This window comes from Sebastes umbrosus, chromosome 17 (assembly GCF_015220745.1).
Source record: "Sebastes umbrosus isolate fSebUmb1 chromosome 17, fSebUmb1.pri, whole genome shotgun sequence".
Classification (NCBI taxonomy): Eukaryota; Metazoa; Chordata; class Actinopteri; order Perciformes; family Sebastidae; genus Sebastes; species Sebastes umbrosus.
In genome coordinates, this window is record NC_051285.1 from 472,394 (window position 1) to 490,646 (window position 18,253).

The 18,253-nt window shown below is 43.1% G+C and overlaps 4 protein-coding genes across 5 annotated transcripts in view; 1 reads left to right on the forward strand and 3 right to left on the reverse strand.

Moving 5' to 3' along the window:
• slco2b1 (solute carrier organic anion transporter family, member 2B1) overlaps positions 1 to 6,871 on the reverse strand; it is a 58,250-nt gene extending 51,379 nt beyond the window's left edge. For both annotated transcript variants that reach the window (XM_037748412.1, XM_037748413.1), the window contains exons 1-3: positions 6,763 to 6,871; positions 6,401 to 6,471; positions 3,280 to 3,284 (exon numbers count right to left, since the gene is read on the reverse strand). The gene's annotated coding sequence lies outside the window, so the exon portion shown is untranslated. The remainder of the gene's footprint in view (positions 1 to 3,279; positions 3,285 to 6,400; positions 6,472 to 6,762) is intronic.
• Positions 3,294 to 4,748, forward strand: LOC119475578 (olfactory receptor 52N5-like). Its single transcript, XM_037748415.1, has one exon. The coding sequence runs from the start codon at positions 3,443 to 3,445 to the stop codon at positions 4,385 to 4,387; it is 945 nt and encodes a 314-aa protein (XP_037604343.1). The 5' UTR covers positions 3,294 to 3,442; the 3' UTR covers positions 4,388 to 4,748.
• Positions 6,872 to 8,994: 2,123 nt separating the features above from the next.
• LOC119475740 (olfactory receptor 52N5-like) lies at positions 8,995 to 9,945 on the reverse strand. Its single transcript, XM_037748721.1, has one exon. It carries the CDS (start codon positions 9,943 to 9,945, stop codon positions 8,995 to 8,997), a length of 951 nt encoding a protein of 316 aa, XP_037604649.1.
• Positions 9,946 to 14,669: 4,724 nt separating this feature from the next.
• LOC119475741 (olfactory receptor 52N5-like) lies at positions 14,670 to 15,599 on the reverse strand. The gene has a single exon (XM_037748722.1). It carries the CDS (start codon positions 15,597 to 15,599, stop codon positions 14,670 to 14,672), a length of 930 nt encoding a protein of 309 aa, XP_037604650.1.
• Between the last annotated feature and the right edge of the window lie 2,654 nt (positions 15,600 to 18,253).

Here is an 18,253-nt window from a genome sequence, read left to right on the forward strand (position 1 = left end):
AACTCAGATGACAAAGATGTGTACACATCCTGAGCTTTACCGGTTAGCTCACTCTGGAGAAGCAAAGGCCACACATTCCTGAACAAATGTTCGGTACCAGGGTCACCAAACAAAACCCCTTTGTCAGACGGCGCAGACCATAACTCAGACTTAAAGATAGGGTGGCCGATGTTGTAAAGCTAGCATAATTTGAAAGTAGCATCGCCTCAGGACTGCTTTTAATAACTTGTTTTTTTTAACTGTTTGGACACAGGGATATCAAAATGTTCTGCAATAATAATTAGATGCTCTTTTGTGCAAAGACGGAGTTTCTATACGCTAGGTTGCACAACAAACTCCTTTAGATTAAACTCCATCGTCAAAAGCAACTATCAAACAAGTGCAAACCACAAAAACACCAAGCCGGAAAAACACAGGTCTTTTAAAACCTGATCGGACACACAGTCCCAAAAATGGCACAGCACGGGGGAAAAAAACTGGCAAACACAGCAGCACAAAATCAGTGGCGTCCAACACGCTTGTGCGTAAAAACGTTTCTAAACACACCAAACGTAGGCATTACGCAGCAAACTTCACAAGTACCACAGCAACACTCCCCAGTGTCAAGCTATGTATCAATTAACACATGGAGAGAGAAAACAAAGTTACTATGATACAGTTTGCAAACACAAGTAACTGCACTTTAATCAAACGCACAGCTACAATACTGAGGCGGAAAAAAATGAAGAAGCCATCAGTACTTACCCGCACTTCATGTCTAAAACAAGCCTACAACAACACAACGCCAGTGTGGGGAAAAAACTCCCGGACGAGCCCCCAAATATGTTACGGCCTCTCAAACAAACAAAGGCTCCGGAGAGATACAAAACTAGTAAAACACCAATAAAACAACAATTTGGTTTACAACAAAATCCCTTTTTGACCAAAAAGTACCAGGAACTATGGAACTAGACCAGGGGTCTCCAACCTTTTTTCCTCTGAGAGCTTCTTTGATAAAATGAAAGTGGCCGAGAGCTACTCATATTTTATATTATTAGTAACGTTTATTCACATCGCTCAGCTCCACCCAAACCAGCTGAATAAGCTTCTTCTTGTGTGAACATTTAGAAAACGTTGATATCCAACACTCACATTTTGACATCATCAACATCTTAAATTCAGCAGCATGTGCATGTTTTTTTTTCTGTATGCATTTCTTTACATTTTCAATGTATCCAGCTCACACTATTAAATTCACATCAGATTAATGTCATAGAAAACAAAACAGTATTGCTACTTATTAGGGCCCGAGCACTGACAACGTCGGGCCAGCGAAGGCCCTATTGAAACTGTAGCGTTTATTCTTTTTCACAAAAATGAATCGCCTTTTTGACGACCTTAGCATGCCCCAAAAGTTGTTAGACTTGGCACACTTATCAGACGCGGTGAAAATTTTTTTATTTTAAGGGTCTCGGGCTAAGCTGTTGCAAAATGGCTCGCTAGCGCCCCCTAGTGAATTGAAAAAGTTGAGCACCGCGCTCCGGTTTCACCTACGTTTATGAAATTTGGCAGATAGAAGTAACATGTGAAGACAAACAAAAAAGCCTCTTGGAGGTATGCCCAAAACTCAACAGGAAGTCAGCCATCTTGAATGTAATATGCGATTTTCGCCCATTTTTTGCATTTTATAGGACATGTACTTTAACGAACTCCTCCTACAGATTTTGTCAGTTCGACTTCAAATTTGGTCAGGACCATCTTAAGACCTTGAGGATGAAAAGTTATCAAAATGGTGAGTGTTCACTAAACGACCTGACCGGGGCGTGGCAGCCATTTTGAGCCATTCGCCATGAAACAGGAAGTTGTTGTAACTCAACTGTACATAGTCCGATCTCCCCCAAATTTCTCAGGTATGATGAGGGTCCAGTCCTGATGACATGTATATGAAAAAATATACTCATAGCCCCGCCCCAAGACGTGAGCCACGCCCCCTTTCATAACTCATGAACCATTTGTCGTAGAGTCTTGTGGGATGTGTCATATCCCTCAGCAGAGAGTTCCTGTTTCATTGGTTAAGGTTAGCCCCGCCCCCTACACATTAGCCACGCCCCCTTTCATAACTCATGAACCGTTTGTCGTAGAGTTTGGTGGCAGGCGTCATGGCGCTCTTCAGAGTTTCGTTTTCACTGTGCCCGGCCGCGTCAGTCTGCGTCCCGCCAGTACCCCCGACACGCCGGGAGGGGCGAGGGCCCGTTCATCGCTGCTCGCAGCTTTAATTTTACTTACCTTTACAGAGAAAGGTTAAGAAATGTGTGGTAATTTGTAAATAATAGTAATAATCCACAATTAAAACCCCGTACTATATTCATTCATGGAGCTCTCAAAGTCACTGCTCGTTCTACAACACTGTCTGGCACATATTTCAGAATAATTCAATTCAATTCAATTCAATTCAATTTATTTTTGTATAGCATCAAATCACAACAGGAGTTATCTCAAGACGCTTTATATATAGAGCAGGTCTATGACCGTACACCAGAGTTTAGAGACCCAACAGGATCCACCAAGCGCACTGTGGCCAGGAACAACTCCCCGATTACTGGGAAGAAACCTGGAGCAGAACCGGGCGCAGGGCGGGCGGCCATCTGCCGAGACCGGCTGGGGGGATAGATAGATAGATAGAGAGAGAGTGAGAGAGAGAGAGAGAGAGAGAGAGAGAGAGGGAAGCAGCCACAATAGTAGCCTAGCAGCTGTAATAGCTAATACAAGTAGGACTGATAACACAAAACCAATAGTGGTGGATGTAAAAGAGTGATAATACAACTATCGGAATTGATGTCATTGGGTCGTCCCCAGACGGGCTTTCAAGTGGAGCTTCCAACTGTCTCAGTCCACCATACATCTGGCTAGCTCGGCAGCACTGTCCAGCATCTCTCCTCAGTACGTCCATGTGTGTTGGTGTGGGACGTCCCTGTGATCGATGCCCGTGCGTTGGTTCCCGCAACATCAGCATGCTTGCTGGGAGTTCTTGATGTCTTTGGCAGTGACCGAGAAGTGTTATTCTCCAGGCTGCCGACGGATTGCGATGGCCATCCTAATTACATTAGTTATAATGTTGCGTCAGACATTATTCAAAGTGATGATAATGAATTCCCTGAAGTTAAAATCAAGTCTACAAAACACTGCAGCAGAGAACATCCTTTTCAGTGCTGGTGGGTATTACCAGCAGTGAACTGGGAGAAACAAGAAAGAGAAGAAACCAGAGACCCTCAAGGAAGGTATTACTGATCAACAAACAACTGTTTCTTTAGAACTGTTCTAGTAATTTCTGATTAAAAAAAAGCAATATTGCATTATGCAAAACAATAGTTTAAACCAGATGATTTGGTGATTTTAGAAAGATTTGAGATTTTCTAGACATTACATGTGACAATAAGAGTATTGTTTTGTTCTTCACAGGTTGATGGAAAACTACACCTACGACAGCTTCACACTCCAGCTGGAGGGGTTAAATGTTTCCAAAGATTCTCTGTACTCTGTGTTTCTCCTCTTCTTTTTCTCTTACCTGTTCTTAATGGTTGCAAATGTAGGCATTGCTGCTCTAGTTTTCATTGACAGAAACCTTCACCAGCCCATGTACCTCCTTTTTTGCAACCTGCCCTTCAATGACATTCTTGGAAATTCTATCATGGTGCCTCGTTTGCTTCTAGACATGTTGAGGCCTCCCTCCGAGCGCCTCATCAGTTATTATGAATGTGTGGTCCAAGCTTTTACCTCACACATGTTTGGTACCACCACCCACACAGTGCTCATGATTATGGCCTTTGACAGATACGTGGCCATCTGTAATCCCCTGCGCTACGCCGCTATAATGACCAACAAAATGGTGATCAAGCTGACGGTTTTCGCCTGGGGGGTGGCCTTTGTTTTGGTGGCCATTCTGCTCGGTCTGACTGTACGACTGAACCGATGTAGGACTCTGATCACAAATCCTTACTGTGACAATGCCTCGCTGTTTAAACTCTCCTGTGACAGTGTGTTTATTAATAATGTGTACGGCCTCACCTTCACCGTGGTCCTGTTCACAGGTTCTATAGGCTGCATGGTTCTCACCTATACCAAGATCACAGTAGTCTGTCTGACCAGCAACAACAAGTCTTTGAACAGTAAAGCCTTGAAGACCTGCAGCACTCACCTGGTTCTGTATCTGATCATGTTGATCAGTGGATTTATTGCCATTATTCTGCATCGCTTCCCTCAATACTCAGACTACAGGAAACTTTCTGCCATTCTGTTCCACGTCATCCCCGCCAGCCTCAACCCCATCATCTACGGCGTGCAGTCAGCAGAAATCTGCAAATCCTTGTCCAAATTATTCCGATCCAAACCAGTTGTGCCATTATTCTGAATTTTAAAGTTAGTATTTGAACTTGAAGAATAAACATTTACAGAATGAGAAAAATCACCAAATGTGTACTGAACTGCCTTATTTCATTTCAAACATGTGTTACTTGTGTTTGTGTTTTTTAAGAAATATGCCAATTTACTTATAAATAACCCATCCACCCATTATCTATACCTGCTTGTGTTTATCAGGTTCATGGGGGGCTGGAGCCCACACCAGATCACTTTAGGTGAGAGGCAATGAAAAAGTCCTGAAAGTGTGCACTAGCTAAAAGCTCAGGGAAAGCATACAGAATGAGGAGGTGGAATTAAAGGTCCCATATTGTAGAAAGTGAGATTTTCATCTCTTTTGTATTATAAAGCAGGTTTAAGTTCTTTATAAATACTGTTAAACTATAAAACACTCGATATACGGAGAAATACACACAGCCCGTATTCAGAAATTGTGTGTTTGAAACAAGCCGTCAGGATTTCTGTACATTTGTGATGTCACAAATATAAAATATTTAGACCATCACACGGTTTTAAACATAAACATTCTAAATGTGTTTTATTTCCTGTTGCAGTGTATGTAAATAACATCAGCTGACAGGAAGTAAACCTGGACCCAAGCTGTTGCCTAGCAACGCAATTCCGTTGCAATTCTGTTGAAATGCAATAAAACGGAGCGTTTCAGACAGAAGGTGAATACAGGTATATTCAGACAGACATTATGAGGAAAATAAAGTGATTGTGTGTGGCAGTTTAGTTTAGTTCATTTATTTATTTGCACAAGTAACAAAAAACCTGCGATATATTAAAGGAGTAAAAAGGATTGTGCTGACTACGTTAAAATAACGGAGTGTCTATTTGCATCCAGGTGAGAAGAGTCACACGGCAGCTATTCAGCTATTTACACCCGGTAACAGTAGTAGGAATATAAAGAGCGACAAAGTACATGTAAGGAGTAGGTTGTGGTGTATGAATGGATCAAACTTAGGACTTTAACCCCGGGGGTTCAAGTCCTGGGTCGGGTGCAAATAGTATTGTTGGCTTCAGACACCTGGGTGCTGGTCTCTGCCATGCTTTATACACCCGGTGGTAAATAGTGCTAATAGCTTCTGCCTTAAAATAACCCAAATGAGCTCAAAAGGACATCTCACAAAACAAGACTAACATTAAGATATATAACACAATATCAGTAACATTAGCTGCTAACTTTGACCAACACAAATCTAACAGAATGGTCTTAAACTAAATGCCAGTATTTGCTTCTACCTTTCTAACTTATCCATTGAATTAAGCTACTTTATACAGGTAGTAACATTAACTGCTAATATTGACCATTACAAGGCTATTATTAAGCATAATTATACAATGACAGACACATTAGCTGCTGATTATGACCATAAGAAACCAAGGGTAAATGAAGTGTCACTCACATTAGCAGCAGACTTACCGTCACAATATGAACAAACGGCGTTCCACCGGGCGCCGCTGTGACGCGTCACCAGAGCTGTTATACCTATATTTTATATGCATCAGCCTTTTTATCAGTTATTATATTTCTTGAGAAATAGTCTGGATGTAAACCCGTTAATGAAACCCTCGTCACATCTGAGGGCTGTAGTGTTTGAGATGTCTTGTGCAAAGTTGAACAGAAACGGCAATGAGCTTTTGGTGTGACTTTGTCCTGGTCTGTCGGAGGTCTGCCTTCTCATTTTAGCTGCTCACTAGATTGTTTTAGTGTAATTTGCAGAATAAATTCTCCAAATCTTAAATACATATACATACATACATACATATACATACATACATATATATATATACATACATATACATACATACATACATATACATACATACATACATATATATATATACATACATATATATATATATATATGTATTTAGGTTCCTTATCTTGGTTTCAGGTTCTAGTAAAGCGTGTCAGTAAAGTGCAGTTTAACATGATACAGGTCCTTTAGTGAAGCTGAGTCTTCTTCAGTCAACTAGCAGGAATATTAACTTTCATAACTCACCTGTATTCACCTGTATTCACCTGTAGACCTTCAGTCTGCTGAATATCCTCCTCTTCTCTCCTCACAGCTGAAACATCACATCCAGGTTGGTTTAACTTCAGGTCTCAGCTAACAAACACTAAACACAGTGACTGATCCTGATCCTGATCCTGATCCTGATCCTGATCCTGATCCTGATCCTGATCCTGAGACCAGACTGATGGAGCTAGCATGCTAACAGAGCTAGCATGCTAACAGAGCTAGCATGCTAACAGAGCTAGCATGCTAACAGAGCTAGCATGCTAACAGGCTAATCTTGATTAGCTTCACATCTTTTACTAACTACACTGAAACGGTTCAGTATTAAATATATACACACCTATTCACCTTCTGCAGATACACTCCTCAACCAGGCTCTGATAACCTTATGATATTAATCATATTAATCATCTGACAACACCAACTGTTCTCAGCTAGCTGTGTGTCTCAGTCTGACTAGCAGCTGTTCTCTGTGTAACTGATTAAAACAGTTAGAGTCTAGTGTAACTGGTGTAACTGGTGTAACTGGTGTTACTGGTGTAACTGGTGTTACTGGTGTAACTGATTAAAACAGTTAGAGTCTAGTGTAACTGGTGTAACTGGTGTTACTGGTGTTACTGGTGTAACTGGTGTTACTGGTGTTACTGGTGTTACTGGTGTAACTGGTGTTACTGGTGTAACTGGTGTAACTGGTGTAACTGATTAAAACAGTTAGAGTCTAGTGTAACTGGTGTAACTGGTGTAACTGGTGTTACTGGTGTAACTGGTGTTACTGGTGTAACTGGTGTAACTGGTGTAACTGGTGTTACTGGTGTAACTGGTGTTACTGGTGTTACTGGTGTAACTGGTGTTACTGGTGTAACTGGTGTAACTGGTGTTACTGGTGTAACTGGTGTAACTGGTGTTACTGGTGTAACTAGTGTAACTGGTGTAACTGGTGTAACTGGTGTTACTGGTGTAACTGGTGTAACTGGTGTTACTGGTGTAACTGGTGTAACTGGTGTAACTGGTGTAACTGGTGTTACTGGTGTAACTGGTGTAACTGGTGTTACTGGTGTAACTGGTGTAACTGGTGTAACTGGTGTAACTGGTGTAACTGGTGTAACTGGTGTTACTGGTGTAACTGGTGTAACTGATTAAAACAGTTAGAGTCTGGTGTAACTGGTGTAACTGGTGTAACTGGTGTAACTGGTGTTACTGGTGTAACTGGTGTAACTGGTGTAACTGGTGTTACTGGTGTAACTGGTGTAACTGGTGTAACTAGTGTTACTGGTGTAACTGGTGTAACTGATTAAAACAGTTAGAGTCTAGTGTAACTGGTGTAACTGGTGTTACTGGTGTAACTGGTGTAACTGGTGTAACTGATTAAAACAGTTAGAGTCTAGTGTAACTGGTGTAACTGGTGTTACTGGTGTAACTGGTGTAACTGGTGTTACTGGTGTAACTGGTGTAACTGGTGTAACTGATTAAAACAGTTAGAGTCTAGTGTAACTGGTGTAACTGGTGTAACTGGTGTTACTGGTGTAACTGGTGTTACTGGTGTAACTGGTGTAACTGGTGTAACTGGTGTTACTGGTGTAACTGGTGTAACTGGTGTTACTGGTGTAACTGGTGTAACTGGTGTAACTGGTGTTACTGGTGTAACTGGTGTAACTGATTAAAACAGTTAGAGTCTGGTGTAACTGGTGTAACTGGTGTAACTGGTGTTACTGGTGTAACTGGTGTAACTGGTGTAACTGGTGTTACTGGTGTAACTGGTGTAACTAGTGTTACTGGTGTAACTGGTGTAACTGGTGTTACTGGTGTAACTGGTGTAACTGGTGTAACTGGTGTAACTGGTGTTACTGGTGTAACTGGTGTAACTGGTGTTACTGGTGTAACTGGTGTAACTGGTGTAACTGGTGTTACTGGTGTAACTAGTGTAACTGGTGTAACTGGTGTAACTAGGAATCAATCATGAGTCACGGTGAAAATACGTTCATACTTTATGTAATACTTTTAGCAAGAAGAGGTTTATATCAGAAAGAATGTTAACATGCACTTAGTCAAACGTTTTATTAGTGATGCACCGATACCACTTTATTCAGACCGAGTACAAGTACTTCCATTTGGGTACTCTCCGATACCGAGTACCGGTATGAGTACTTCTCTGTGTCTAAAGACCCTCGTTAACAGCCAGCTGGAGGGTGTGAGCGACACACGGCAGGCTGGGGAGTCCCGCATACGAGGCGGTGCGCCGCCACCGGCTCTAGGTCGGCTTGGAAAGGCTCGGGGGGGAAGGTGCTTCCAAAGTGTCACCGGGGCGGACTGTCCTCAGTGCGCCCAGGGCGGGGCTCGGCCCACGTTAAAGGTGCCAGGGGTCTGCGGTGATGTCGGCAACCCACCCAACCAAGGAAACTGGCATCGGTATCGGTGCATCCCTACTTATTATTATTATTGCTAATATATCAGCATGAACAGAAGCAGCCATCAGTCCAACAGATTGACGGATTTAAAGATATATAATGAAAGACTGAAGGGTTGGATGCACAAAGTGGATTTTAAGTCTGTCACAGTGTTTGATTCTGTTTCGTCATTTCACCTCCGACGCCGTCTTTTTATTCATTTTAAATGCGATCCTAACTTTCTGTCTGATCTCTTTGATTTGCAGGCCGTAGATGGCGGCATTCATGGAAGGAGGAACCAAGTGGAACAAGATGGACGCCAGCTTCCTTTCGTCCGCCAAGCGAGGGAAACGATGGAGGGCGATGATGACGCCGCCCGACAAGAGCAGGATGATGTACACGGCCAGGTGGGAGGCGCAGGTCTGCAGCGCCCGGCTGTTCAGCGCCTTGTTCTTACTGCTCAGACACACTTTGGCGATCTGCAGGTAGGTGAGTGTGACGGTGCACAGGGACACGGCCATCAGGCCCATGGCGCTGCAGAGGCCGTAGATATGGTTGATGATGACGTTTTCACACGACAGCTTGAACAAGGAGGCGTTGTCGCAGAACGGGTTGAATATGATCCGCCTGCAGCGCGACAGGCGGACGCTGAGGCCTACACTAACCGCTATCAGGACAAAAGCTACCCCCCAGGCCAACACCGACAACTTCACCACCATCCGGTTGGTCATGATGGTGGCGTATCGCAGCGGGTTGCAGATGGCCACGTAGCGGTCGAAAGCCATGATCATGAGCACGGTGTGTGACGTGCCTCCGTGAAAGTGAGCGCAGAAAGCCTGAATGACACACTCGTAGTAATGAATGTACCGCTCCGTGATCGGAGTAAAGATGTCAATTATCAGGCGAGGGATGACGGCCGTCGCCCCGAACACATCGTTAATACTCATGTTGCAGAAGAGCAGGTACATGGGCTGGTGGAGGCTCCTCTCTGTGAAGATCAGCACCGCCAGGCTCATGTTGGACACCATGATGAAGATGTAGATGAGGAGGAGGAGGATGAAGGCTGGAACAGAGGACTGGGGGTTGACCTTTAACCCCTCCAGGAGCAGAGTATCCATGTTGAACGTTACGTTGTCCATACTGCAGCAGGATGAGATAGAAAACAACATGACATGAGTATAAATACATCTTCTAAATGTGTTGAGTAACTCAGTGAAACAGAAACGTATCAGTCCATCTGAATATAGAACATAGAGAACATTCATTCATTAGTTCTAAATTCAGCTTTACAGACAGAAAACTCCACTTTCATTAAAGTTGTTCTGGCTGATGAAACTCTTCAGAAGATGTTCTGTGAACTGAAATCTAACCAACATCTTGGAGATCATTTGAAGTTTTTGCATTAAAGCTTCAACCGGGAACTTCCATTTTGAGTTGATTTTGGCGGTGTGTTTCCGAGCACCAGACTCCCTTTAGAGATCCTCTCGTTTTACTGCAGCTATGGGTCTGATAGTGTGCCCTGCTCAGTCCTGGTTCTGGTTCTCTCCGTGCCTCCCTTTCCCTCCAGTGGGCCCAGCAGTACGGCCTGGGTCTCCAGCAGCGTGGTGTCAGCGGCGTTGGGGCCCGGCGGAGGAGCCGGTTGGGAGTCTGTCCACGGTGGGCTGGTCGCTGCTGGAGGCCCCGACTTCAATCTGAGCTGAAGGAGTTTCTGGTGCAGGATTTCATCTGATTTTGCGTTGAGTGGCATCGATGAGAAGCATTAAGAATAACTATGATGGTCTGGTTTACTCATGTAGGTCACATAGAGACATCAGTATCACACTGAGACTGTTCCAGAACCAGTTCAAAGTTCCTCACAAAGCAGAAGTTGAAGAGTTTAATACAGATGTTTTTCTTGTGTATCTGTATTCAGTCTGTGCTGGGGGGTAAGTTGTTGGCAGTGGCGGTGAAATCATCAGGACATCCGGCACTTTGGCAGAGAGGGAATAGAGAACCCTAGTTGTCCGATTCTGTGGCATCTCATGCCTACGTGACTATCGATTCCTCTTCGATGCTTTCCGACCGTTCTGCATGCACAATGACGCGTACGCACGCTGGATCATGTTTCAGTTTCTTTTGGGACCGGAGAAACGGCAGAGAGAAAAAAGCCCTCTAAAGCATGAGGCTCCTAAACCTGAGGGGACGCAACCCTAGACTCAAAATCAGCTCCGTTATCAACACTGTTACATGAAAGCCTAACCGTATATCTAAAAACAAGAGTGCTTCCTGCTGTATTCTGGTCCCAGAGAAACACTTTGCTTCACTTCCACCTTTGAAATATGGAAATCAATCTACCGTTGGTTGTAGATCCAGATCAGGATGCTGAGCCTGCTTCAATGAAAGTAAAAACCAAAACAACACTCAGCGGTCAGTCTGAGGATTTCACTCATGTCCTAAACAGCTTGGAAACGTGCACAGCATCCCTGACCAGACTGAACAAAGTCATATTATCATATTATATTATATTATATATGTTATCACCCAGAAGAAAGAAGGACACCACTTCATGTAAATCTGATATTTAAAATTGCGCTCTATGTACGTCATGTTCTCAAAGATGGGACATGTACGAGCTTTCAAGACTTAAAGGTCTGGAAAGACAAGATTCATTTAGATACCTACAAGAACGGGACTATCTTATCGAAAGAAGTGAAAAAAACAAATGGGAATCTAGTACAAGCTACATATAGAAATGTCAGATGAAGAATGGTATGAAATGTGTACGACACAGTGAACCACTACTAGTTCATGATTATGGAGAGAGTTCGGATGGAAGAATCTTACGAGGTTTTTCATAACAACGCAAATCAAAAGCAGACAGCTAAAGACCCAGCAGCCATGTTGGAGGCCAACCATCCCCGATCACTGGTTTGAGATCGTCCGTGATATCTTTTCAATGGAAATACTGACGTACCAACTAAAAATGAAAAACAATATCTTTGACAAGAACTGGGAAAAATGGATCATTTACATGAAACATGATGTTAGAGTGTTGTTAGAGAATATATAGACATGATTAACTGCCCCCGACAACTGATCACTGCATATATATATATATATATATATATATTTATATATATATATATATATATATATATATTTGCAGTGATACACCTCAAAGATTCATGTTTTTGTGTATTTTTGTTAAAGTTTTCAAACAAACAATATATCATCTCTCTTTTATGCACAACATCTCTAATGCATTCTTCATTAGTGTCCTTTAAAATAAGAATAAAACCTTTGACAGATTACAGTTCATCTAGTTCATCAACATTTACATTTCAGTGTTTCAGTCAGTCTTCAGTGAACAGTGTAAATCAACAGAGAGACTGTGTGTGTGTCAGGTTTACCTCTACTGACATGAACCTCCTCCAGCCAGACCAGAGCTGGACTACCAGACACTCTTTATAAGATGACTGAGCCGCCTGGTTCTCCAATCAGGAGCCTTTCTGGTCAACTCGGTGCCGTATAGGCCCCTCACAACCCTGAGGGCCTTCATCCCTCCACGGACAATTAACCTGTTTTCATGTAAACTTTATTCAACTTCTCTCAAATTATGTTGTCTAATCTTAGATTTGATCATATTCACTCCCAAGTTGTCAAATACGGCAGCTTGGTCAGTCAGTGGCCTTACGTCTCAAACTCTACGTTGCTGTTGTTACGGCGAGAGCAAAAGAGGAAGTCAGGTTTGAAAAAACAACAGGACTTTCACCCAGGAGACTACTGTTGGTGTCCCGTAGGAAACCAAAAGTCAACACTGACTTATTTTAACTTACTTACATACGAAAGCTAACTTACATAACAAATGTACTTATTTGAACCCAAACCATGATCTAACCAAGTAGTAACATACTTAACCCAGCCCGTTCTCATTAGCAGGGTGTCAAATACAGACACGGCCGTCAGCGTTTGATACCGCACGAGGCACCTTGAGCATCGGTAGGAAACACACCGGGTTTTCCATTAACTAAATTGTAAACCCGTTCACAGCAACAGTTAACGCTCAGGGAAAGTGCTGCGTTGACGTATTATAAAGAGTCAAAAAGACACACGGGCGGTTGGGAGGGGAGCTGGATGGGTCCAACAAACACAGGGCTTTCATCCAGGAGACTGCTGTTTATGTCCCGTGAGTTAGGTTTCACTTTCACTTTACAATCAGGTGTTCGTTCGTGTCCTGTGTTTATAACTTCCAGTCTCATTTTCACTGTAAAAGCGTTGTAATTTTAAGTCCAACCATGTTGTTCTTCTTTAATCTAACTCAGTGGTTTTGTTGCCTAATCCTAAGAAAATTTCATGAAATCAGAATCTTGTAGCCATTTAGGATTAAAGGAGCCTTTGGTTACTTGTGAATCGTTGTAAAATAGTGATATGGGGGAATGATCAGATAAAACAATGCTATCATATCTGCAGCTAGTCAGCGATCAGGGCAGAGAGGCTGAGCAGGGAGAGAGATGATCCGGCACGCAGGATTCAGAGTTCTTTTGGCCGTATTTGGAGCATGTTAGACGGTGTCTTCAGGTTTTGATTCAGGTCGGCTGGATGCCGATCTCAGCATGTGGTGAGGTGTTGGGCCTCCGGTCCTCAGGACGGGCGAGCAGAAGAGTCGAAGAGCGATCTCAATGTTGCTTGTAGTGTTATGGGTCTCTGTTCTGGGTCTGGTGTCACTGGTGTGTCCAGCTGACCTCTCCCATCTGTACTTAAAGTTTAGATACTAGATAGTTTAATACTATTAGACATCTGGATTTCATCCGCTGCAGAACGGTACCAAACATTCAGATAATATAAACCACTGAATAAAACCTGATCTGTTGAATTCAAATGAATCCCAATTCCCAACATAGATAAACCTTGTTATCATAACATGTAGGTTTATGAAACACTACAACAGACAGGTGTATATATGTAGATATATATGTGTGCTTATTACATAGTAAATGAAGGGATAAGATTCATCTCAACATATCAAACAGTCAGTCCATATGAGAGCAACAAAGAAGAGCGAGAGGTCGCTCTGAAACACGCTGAAACACGCTGCTGTCTCTCAGATAGAAGTTACCAACATAATAGACAGAATTCAACTTAAACCACGTGAAACTAAGTGAAATGTAAACAGAGTTCATTATCATGAACGTAATTCTAGATGTTCTCAGCATGTGTAACAGTAAAAAGGATTCAATCTATGTATGGTTCAGAATCAACGTTTAAAGGTGTGATACACTTTCAGTAGATTAAAACATATGATATAAGATTAACTGAGGCATTAGTGTGCACACGAATTCCTGTTTAAGATCTCTTGGGACGTATAATATGCGTATATAGAAGTAATCTACATGTGGGCTGGCAACATCTTACCAAAGTGATTCATATAAAGGTTATAAAGGTTATAAAGGTTTTGATCTACAGCTTCTGATTATTTGAACTTGCTTTGGTTTCATTTCTTATGTCAACAACTTCCTGTTATTAGAACATATGTTAGCAAAGCTTAACATACATGTTCATTTGCATTAAATGTCAGTTTCATTTAGTCTTATTCACAGTTTGGATGTCTTGTTTGTGTGATTTGTTCAAATCCAACATCAGTTTGTGAACGCAGCAGGTCCGTCTTATCAAGTCAAATCAGTTGAGAAACATGCAAGTCAAACTCTAAATAAGAATATACATCATCATTACTTCAGTTAATTGTGACTGAATGGATGTTTAGAAGTGAAATACATTTGAAAAGGAAGATTTCAGCGAGACAGAGAGTTAGGAGTTTTAATATCAGTAAGTGTAATCATTTTATTAACAGTTATTTACATTCAGTTCAGTGCTGAGTCGTTCCACCTCATGTACTCCTAGTGAACATTATGAACATTTTCTGTCTGATGGCTTTGATCTGCAGTCCGTAGATGATAGGGTTCATGGCGGGAGGAACCACGTGCAACAAGATGGACGCCAGCTTCCTGAGGTCTGATAAGTGAGGGAAACGATGGAAGACGACGATGACGCCGCACGACACAAAAATGATGATGTACACGGCCAGGTGGGAGGCGCAGGTCTGCAGCGCCCGGCTGTTCAGCGCTTTGTTCTTACTGCTCAGACACACCACGGCGATCTTCAGGTAGGTGAGCGTCACGCTGCCGACGGAGGAGCCCATCAGGACCACCGTGTAGCCGAGGCCGTAGATGTTATTGATGAGGACGCTTTCACACGACAGCTTGAACAAGGAGGCGTTGTCGCAGAACGGGTTGAATATCGTCCACCTGCAGCGCGACAGGCGGACGCTGAGGCCCACGAGGATCCCCACCAACAAGAAAGCTACCCCCCAGGCCAGCACCGACAGCTTCACCACCATCCGGTTGGTCATGATGGTGGCGTATCGCAGCGGGTTGCAGATGGCCACGTAGCGGTCGAAGGCCATGATCATGAGCACGGTGTGTGTGCTGCCTGCGTGAAAGTGAGCACAAAAAGCCTGAATGACACACTCGTAGTAATGAATGTACCGCTCCGTGATCGGAGTAAAGATGTCCCGTAACAAGCGAGGGATGACGGTCGTCGCCCCGAACACATCGTTAATACTCATGTTGCAGAAGAGCAGGTACATGGGCTGGTGGAGGCTGCTCTCCATGAAGATCAGCACCGCCAGGCCGATGTTGGACACCATGATGAAGATGTAGATGAGGAGGAGGAGGACGAAGGCAGGAACAGAGGATTGCGGGTTGACCTTTAACCCCTCCAGGAGCAGAGTATCCATGTTGAGAGTTTTGTTGTCCATACTGCAGCGGGAGGAAAGCAACAAGGAGACAACATGAGTATAAAGTATCTTCTAGATATATTAGTCTATCTGAATATAGAACAATAGAGAACATTCAGCAAGACGGCCTGGGCCAGCAACCGTTTGTTCTTTCTCACCGCAGACGGCCAGCAGCTCCACACATCCACATCCACACACGTATCTCTCTGCTCTCAGAAGGAGGCGGGGTCAGGCGTCATCAACGCCTCACCAGCTACACTGTGCATGTGTTCTACCCCGTGGTCTTCATGCTCAGGCTGATCGCAATTCTTAAAAACATTCCTGAATCCGGATCATGATCCTGATCGCCACTAAAATCTAATGGATTGATCATTGTGCTACGCACCCCCCCACTCCAAAACATTTCATTCAAATCCATAGTGGACTTTTGGAGTAATCCTGCTAACGGACAGACAGACAGACAGACAAACCAACACCGGCGAAAACATAACCTCCTTCCTCGGCCTTTAGGAAGGAGGTAACAACTATGATGGTCTGGTTTCCTCATGTAGGTCACATAGAGGCATCAGTATCACACTGAGACTGGCAGAGAAGGAATAGAGAACCGTAGTTATCTGATTCTTTGGCATCTCATGCCTCCGTGACTATCGATTCCTCCTATTGATGCTTTCTGACAGTTCTGCATGCACGATGACAAATAAAATCACTAGAAGACAGAATATGAAAAAACGCCTGTTTTTTCATATTGTGTGACCAGAAGTTTCCATTTACAAAGTAAGGACGCGTATGAGGACGGTGCTGTGACATGAGAGAAGAAGAAGCACGGTGCTGCTGTGTAACTGAAGGTGATGGACACGGATCAGAACGTAGTTTATAGAAACAATAAAAGAGTGTTTCAGGGAAGAAGACATGACTTTCTGCAGTCATGTCACAGCACCGTCCTCTGTCTTCTAGTGATTTTATTTTTTGTTTTTAGAAATAGAAAATGAAAATCAACCCATTTTTTAAGTTTAGTTCATCCCTTTTTGACCCTGATAAAGAAAAACGTCTTTATTTTAATATTAATTTTTTGTATTTTAAAATGAAAATCAAATAACCACAACTTTTTTGTTTTTTAATATCTGGTTGTGAAAGGAAAATCAAAAGATACACTGACCCCGTATCATGTTCCAGTTTGTTTTGGACACGGCAGTGAGAATAGAGCGCTCTAAAGCACGACGCTACTAAACCTGAAGGGACGCAGCCTGTTGTCTCTGATAAAGAGACACTGAACAACAAACCATCAGGAGGAGAGTTTAACTTCCCAACACTAGCTCTAAGCAGCTTATAATACAGCATTAAAACTACTGATGACAAAGCAAAGCAAATATTGAAGTAATCAATCATTGTGTTTTTCTGCAAATAAGCCCTATAGATGACTCTAACGGAGTACAGTAACATGAACAACAGGGCTCTCCCAGAAGCTACCGTGTAATATAAACACTGTAGTTTACCCTGTATATAATGTTTTTACCTTGTCAAACAATATATCATCTCTCTTTTATGCACAACATCTCTAATGCATTCTTCATTTCAGTCCTTTAAAATAAGAATAAAACCTTTGACAGATTACAGTTCATCTAGTTCATCAACATTTACATCTCAGTGTTTCAGTCAGTCTTCAGTGAACAGTGTAAATCAACAGAGAGACTGTGTGTGTGTCAGGTTTACCTCTACTGACATGAACCTCCTCTAGCCAGACCAGAGCTGGACTACCAGACACTCTTTATAAGATGAGGAAGTCGGGTTACAAAAAAGCAACAGGACTTTCACCCTGGAGACTGTTGGTGTCCCGTAGGAAACCAAAAGTCAGAATTGACTTATTTTAACTTACTTACGTACTGAAGGTACGTAGTGAACTTACATCACGTATGTAGGGCCTTCATCGCTACACGGCCAATTAACCTGGATGTTTACATGTCAACTTTATTCAACTTCTCTCAATTTGTGTTGTCTAATCTTAGCATTTTTTTTCTGGGATTACCTGTTGCTGTACCTGGGAAATGGAGGAGACAAAGAAAGCGAGGTCATCGGGCCGTAGTCTTAGTCCGGCAGAGGACACGTGAAAACAGACCTCCTCTGCCGAGTATCCTTCTAGCTAATGTCCAGTCACTGGATAATAAACTGGATGAACTCAGGAGCAGGATTAAGAACCGTAACGCTGAGGTTTCCACGCAGATGTGGCTCGACACCTACATCCTAGACTCGACCCCTACATCCCAGACTCGACCCCTCACATCCTAGACTCGACCCCTACATCCCAGACTCGACCCCTACATCCCAGACTCGACCCCTACATCCTAGACTCCACCCCTACATCCTAGACTCGACCCCTACATCCTAAACTCGACCCCTACATCCCAGACTCGACCCCTACATCCTAAACTCGACCCCTACATCCCAGACTCAACCATTGTCCCAGAGGAGCTCTCCATTCACCGCCAGGACCCGACAATAACTTCTGGAAAGAGCAGGGGGGCGTCTGCTTCATGATCAACAACAAGTGGTGCTCAGATGTGGAGATCATATCTACGGACTGTTCCTCTAATCTAGAGCAAAATATGATCGAATGACGTCCTTATTATCTCCAAAGGGAGTTTACATCGGTTGTTCTCACAGCGGTGTACAGACCACTA

Excerpts from the sequence above, each read along its gene's own strand:
- LOC119475578 (XM_037748415.1), top strand. The coding sequence starts at position 3,443 with ATGGAAAACTACACCTACGACAGCTTCACACTCCAGCTGGAGGGGTTA.
- LOC119475740 (XM_037748721.1), bottom strand. The coding sequence starts at position 9,945 with ATGGACAACGTAACGTTCAACATGGATACTCTGCTCCTGGAGGGGTTA.
- LOC119475741 (XM_037748722.1), bottom strand. The coding sequence starts at position 15,599 with ATGGACAACAAAACTCTCAACATGGATACTCTGCTCCTGGAGGGGTTA.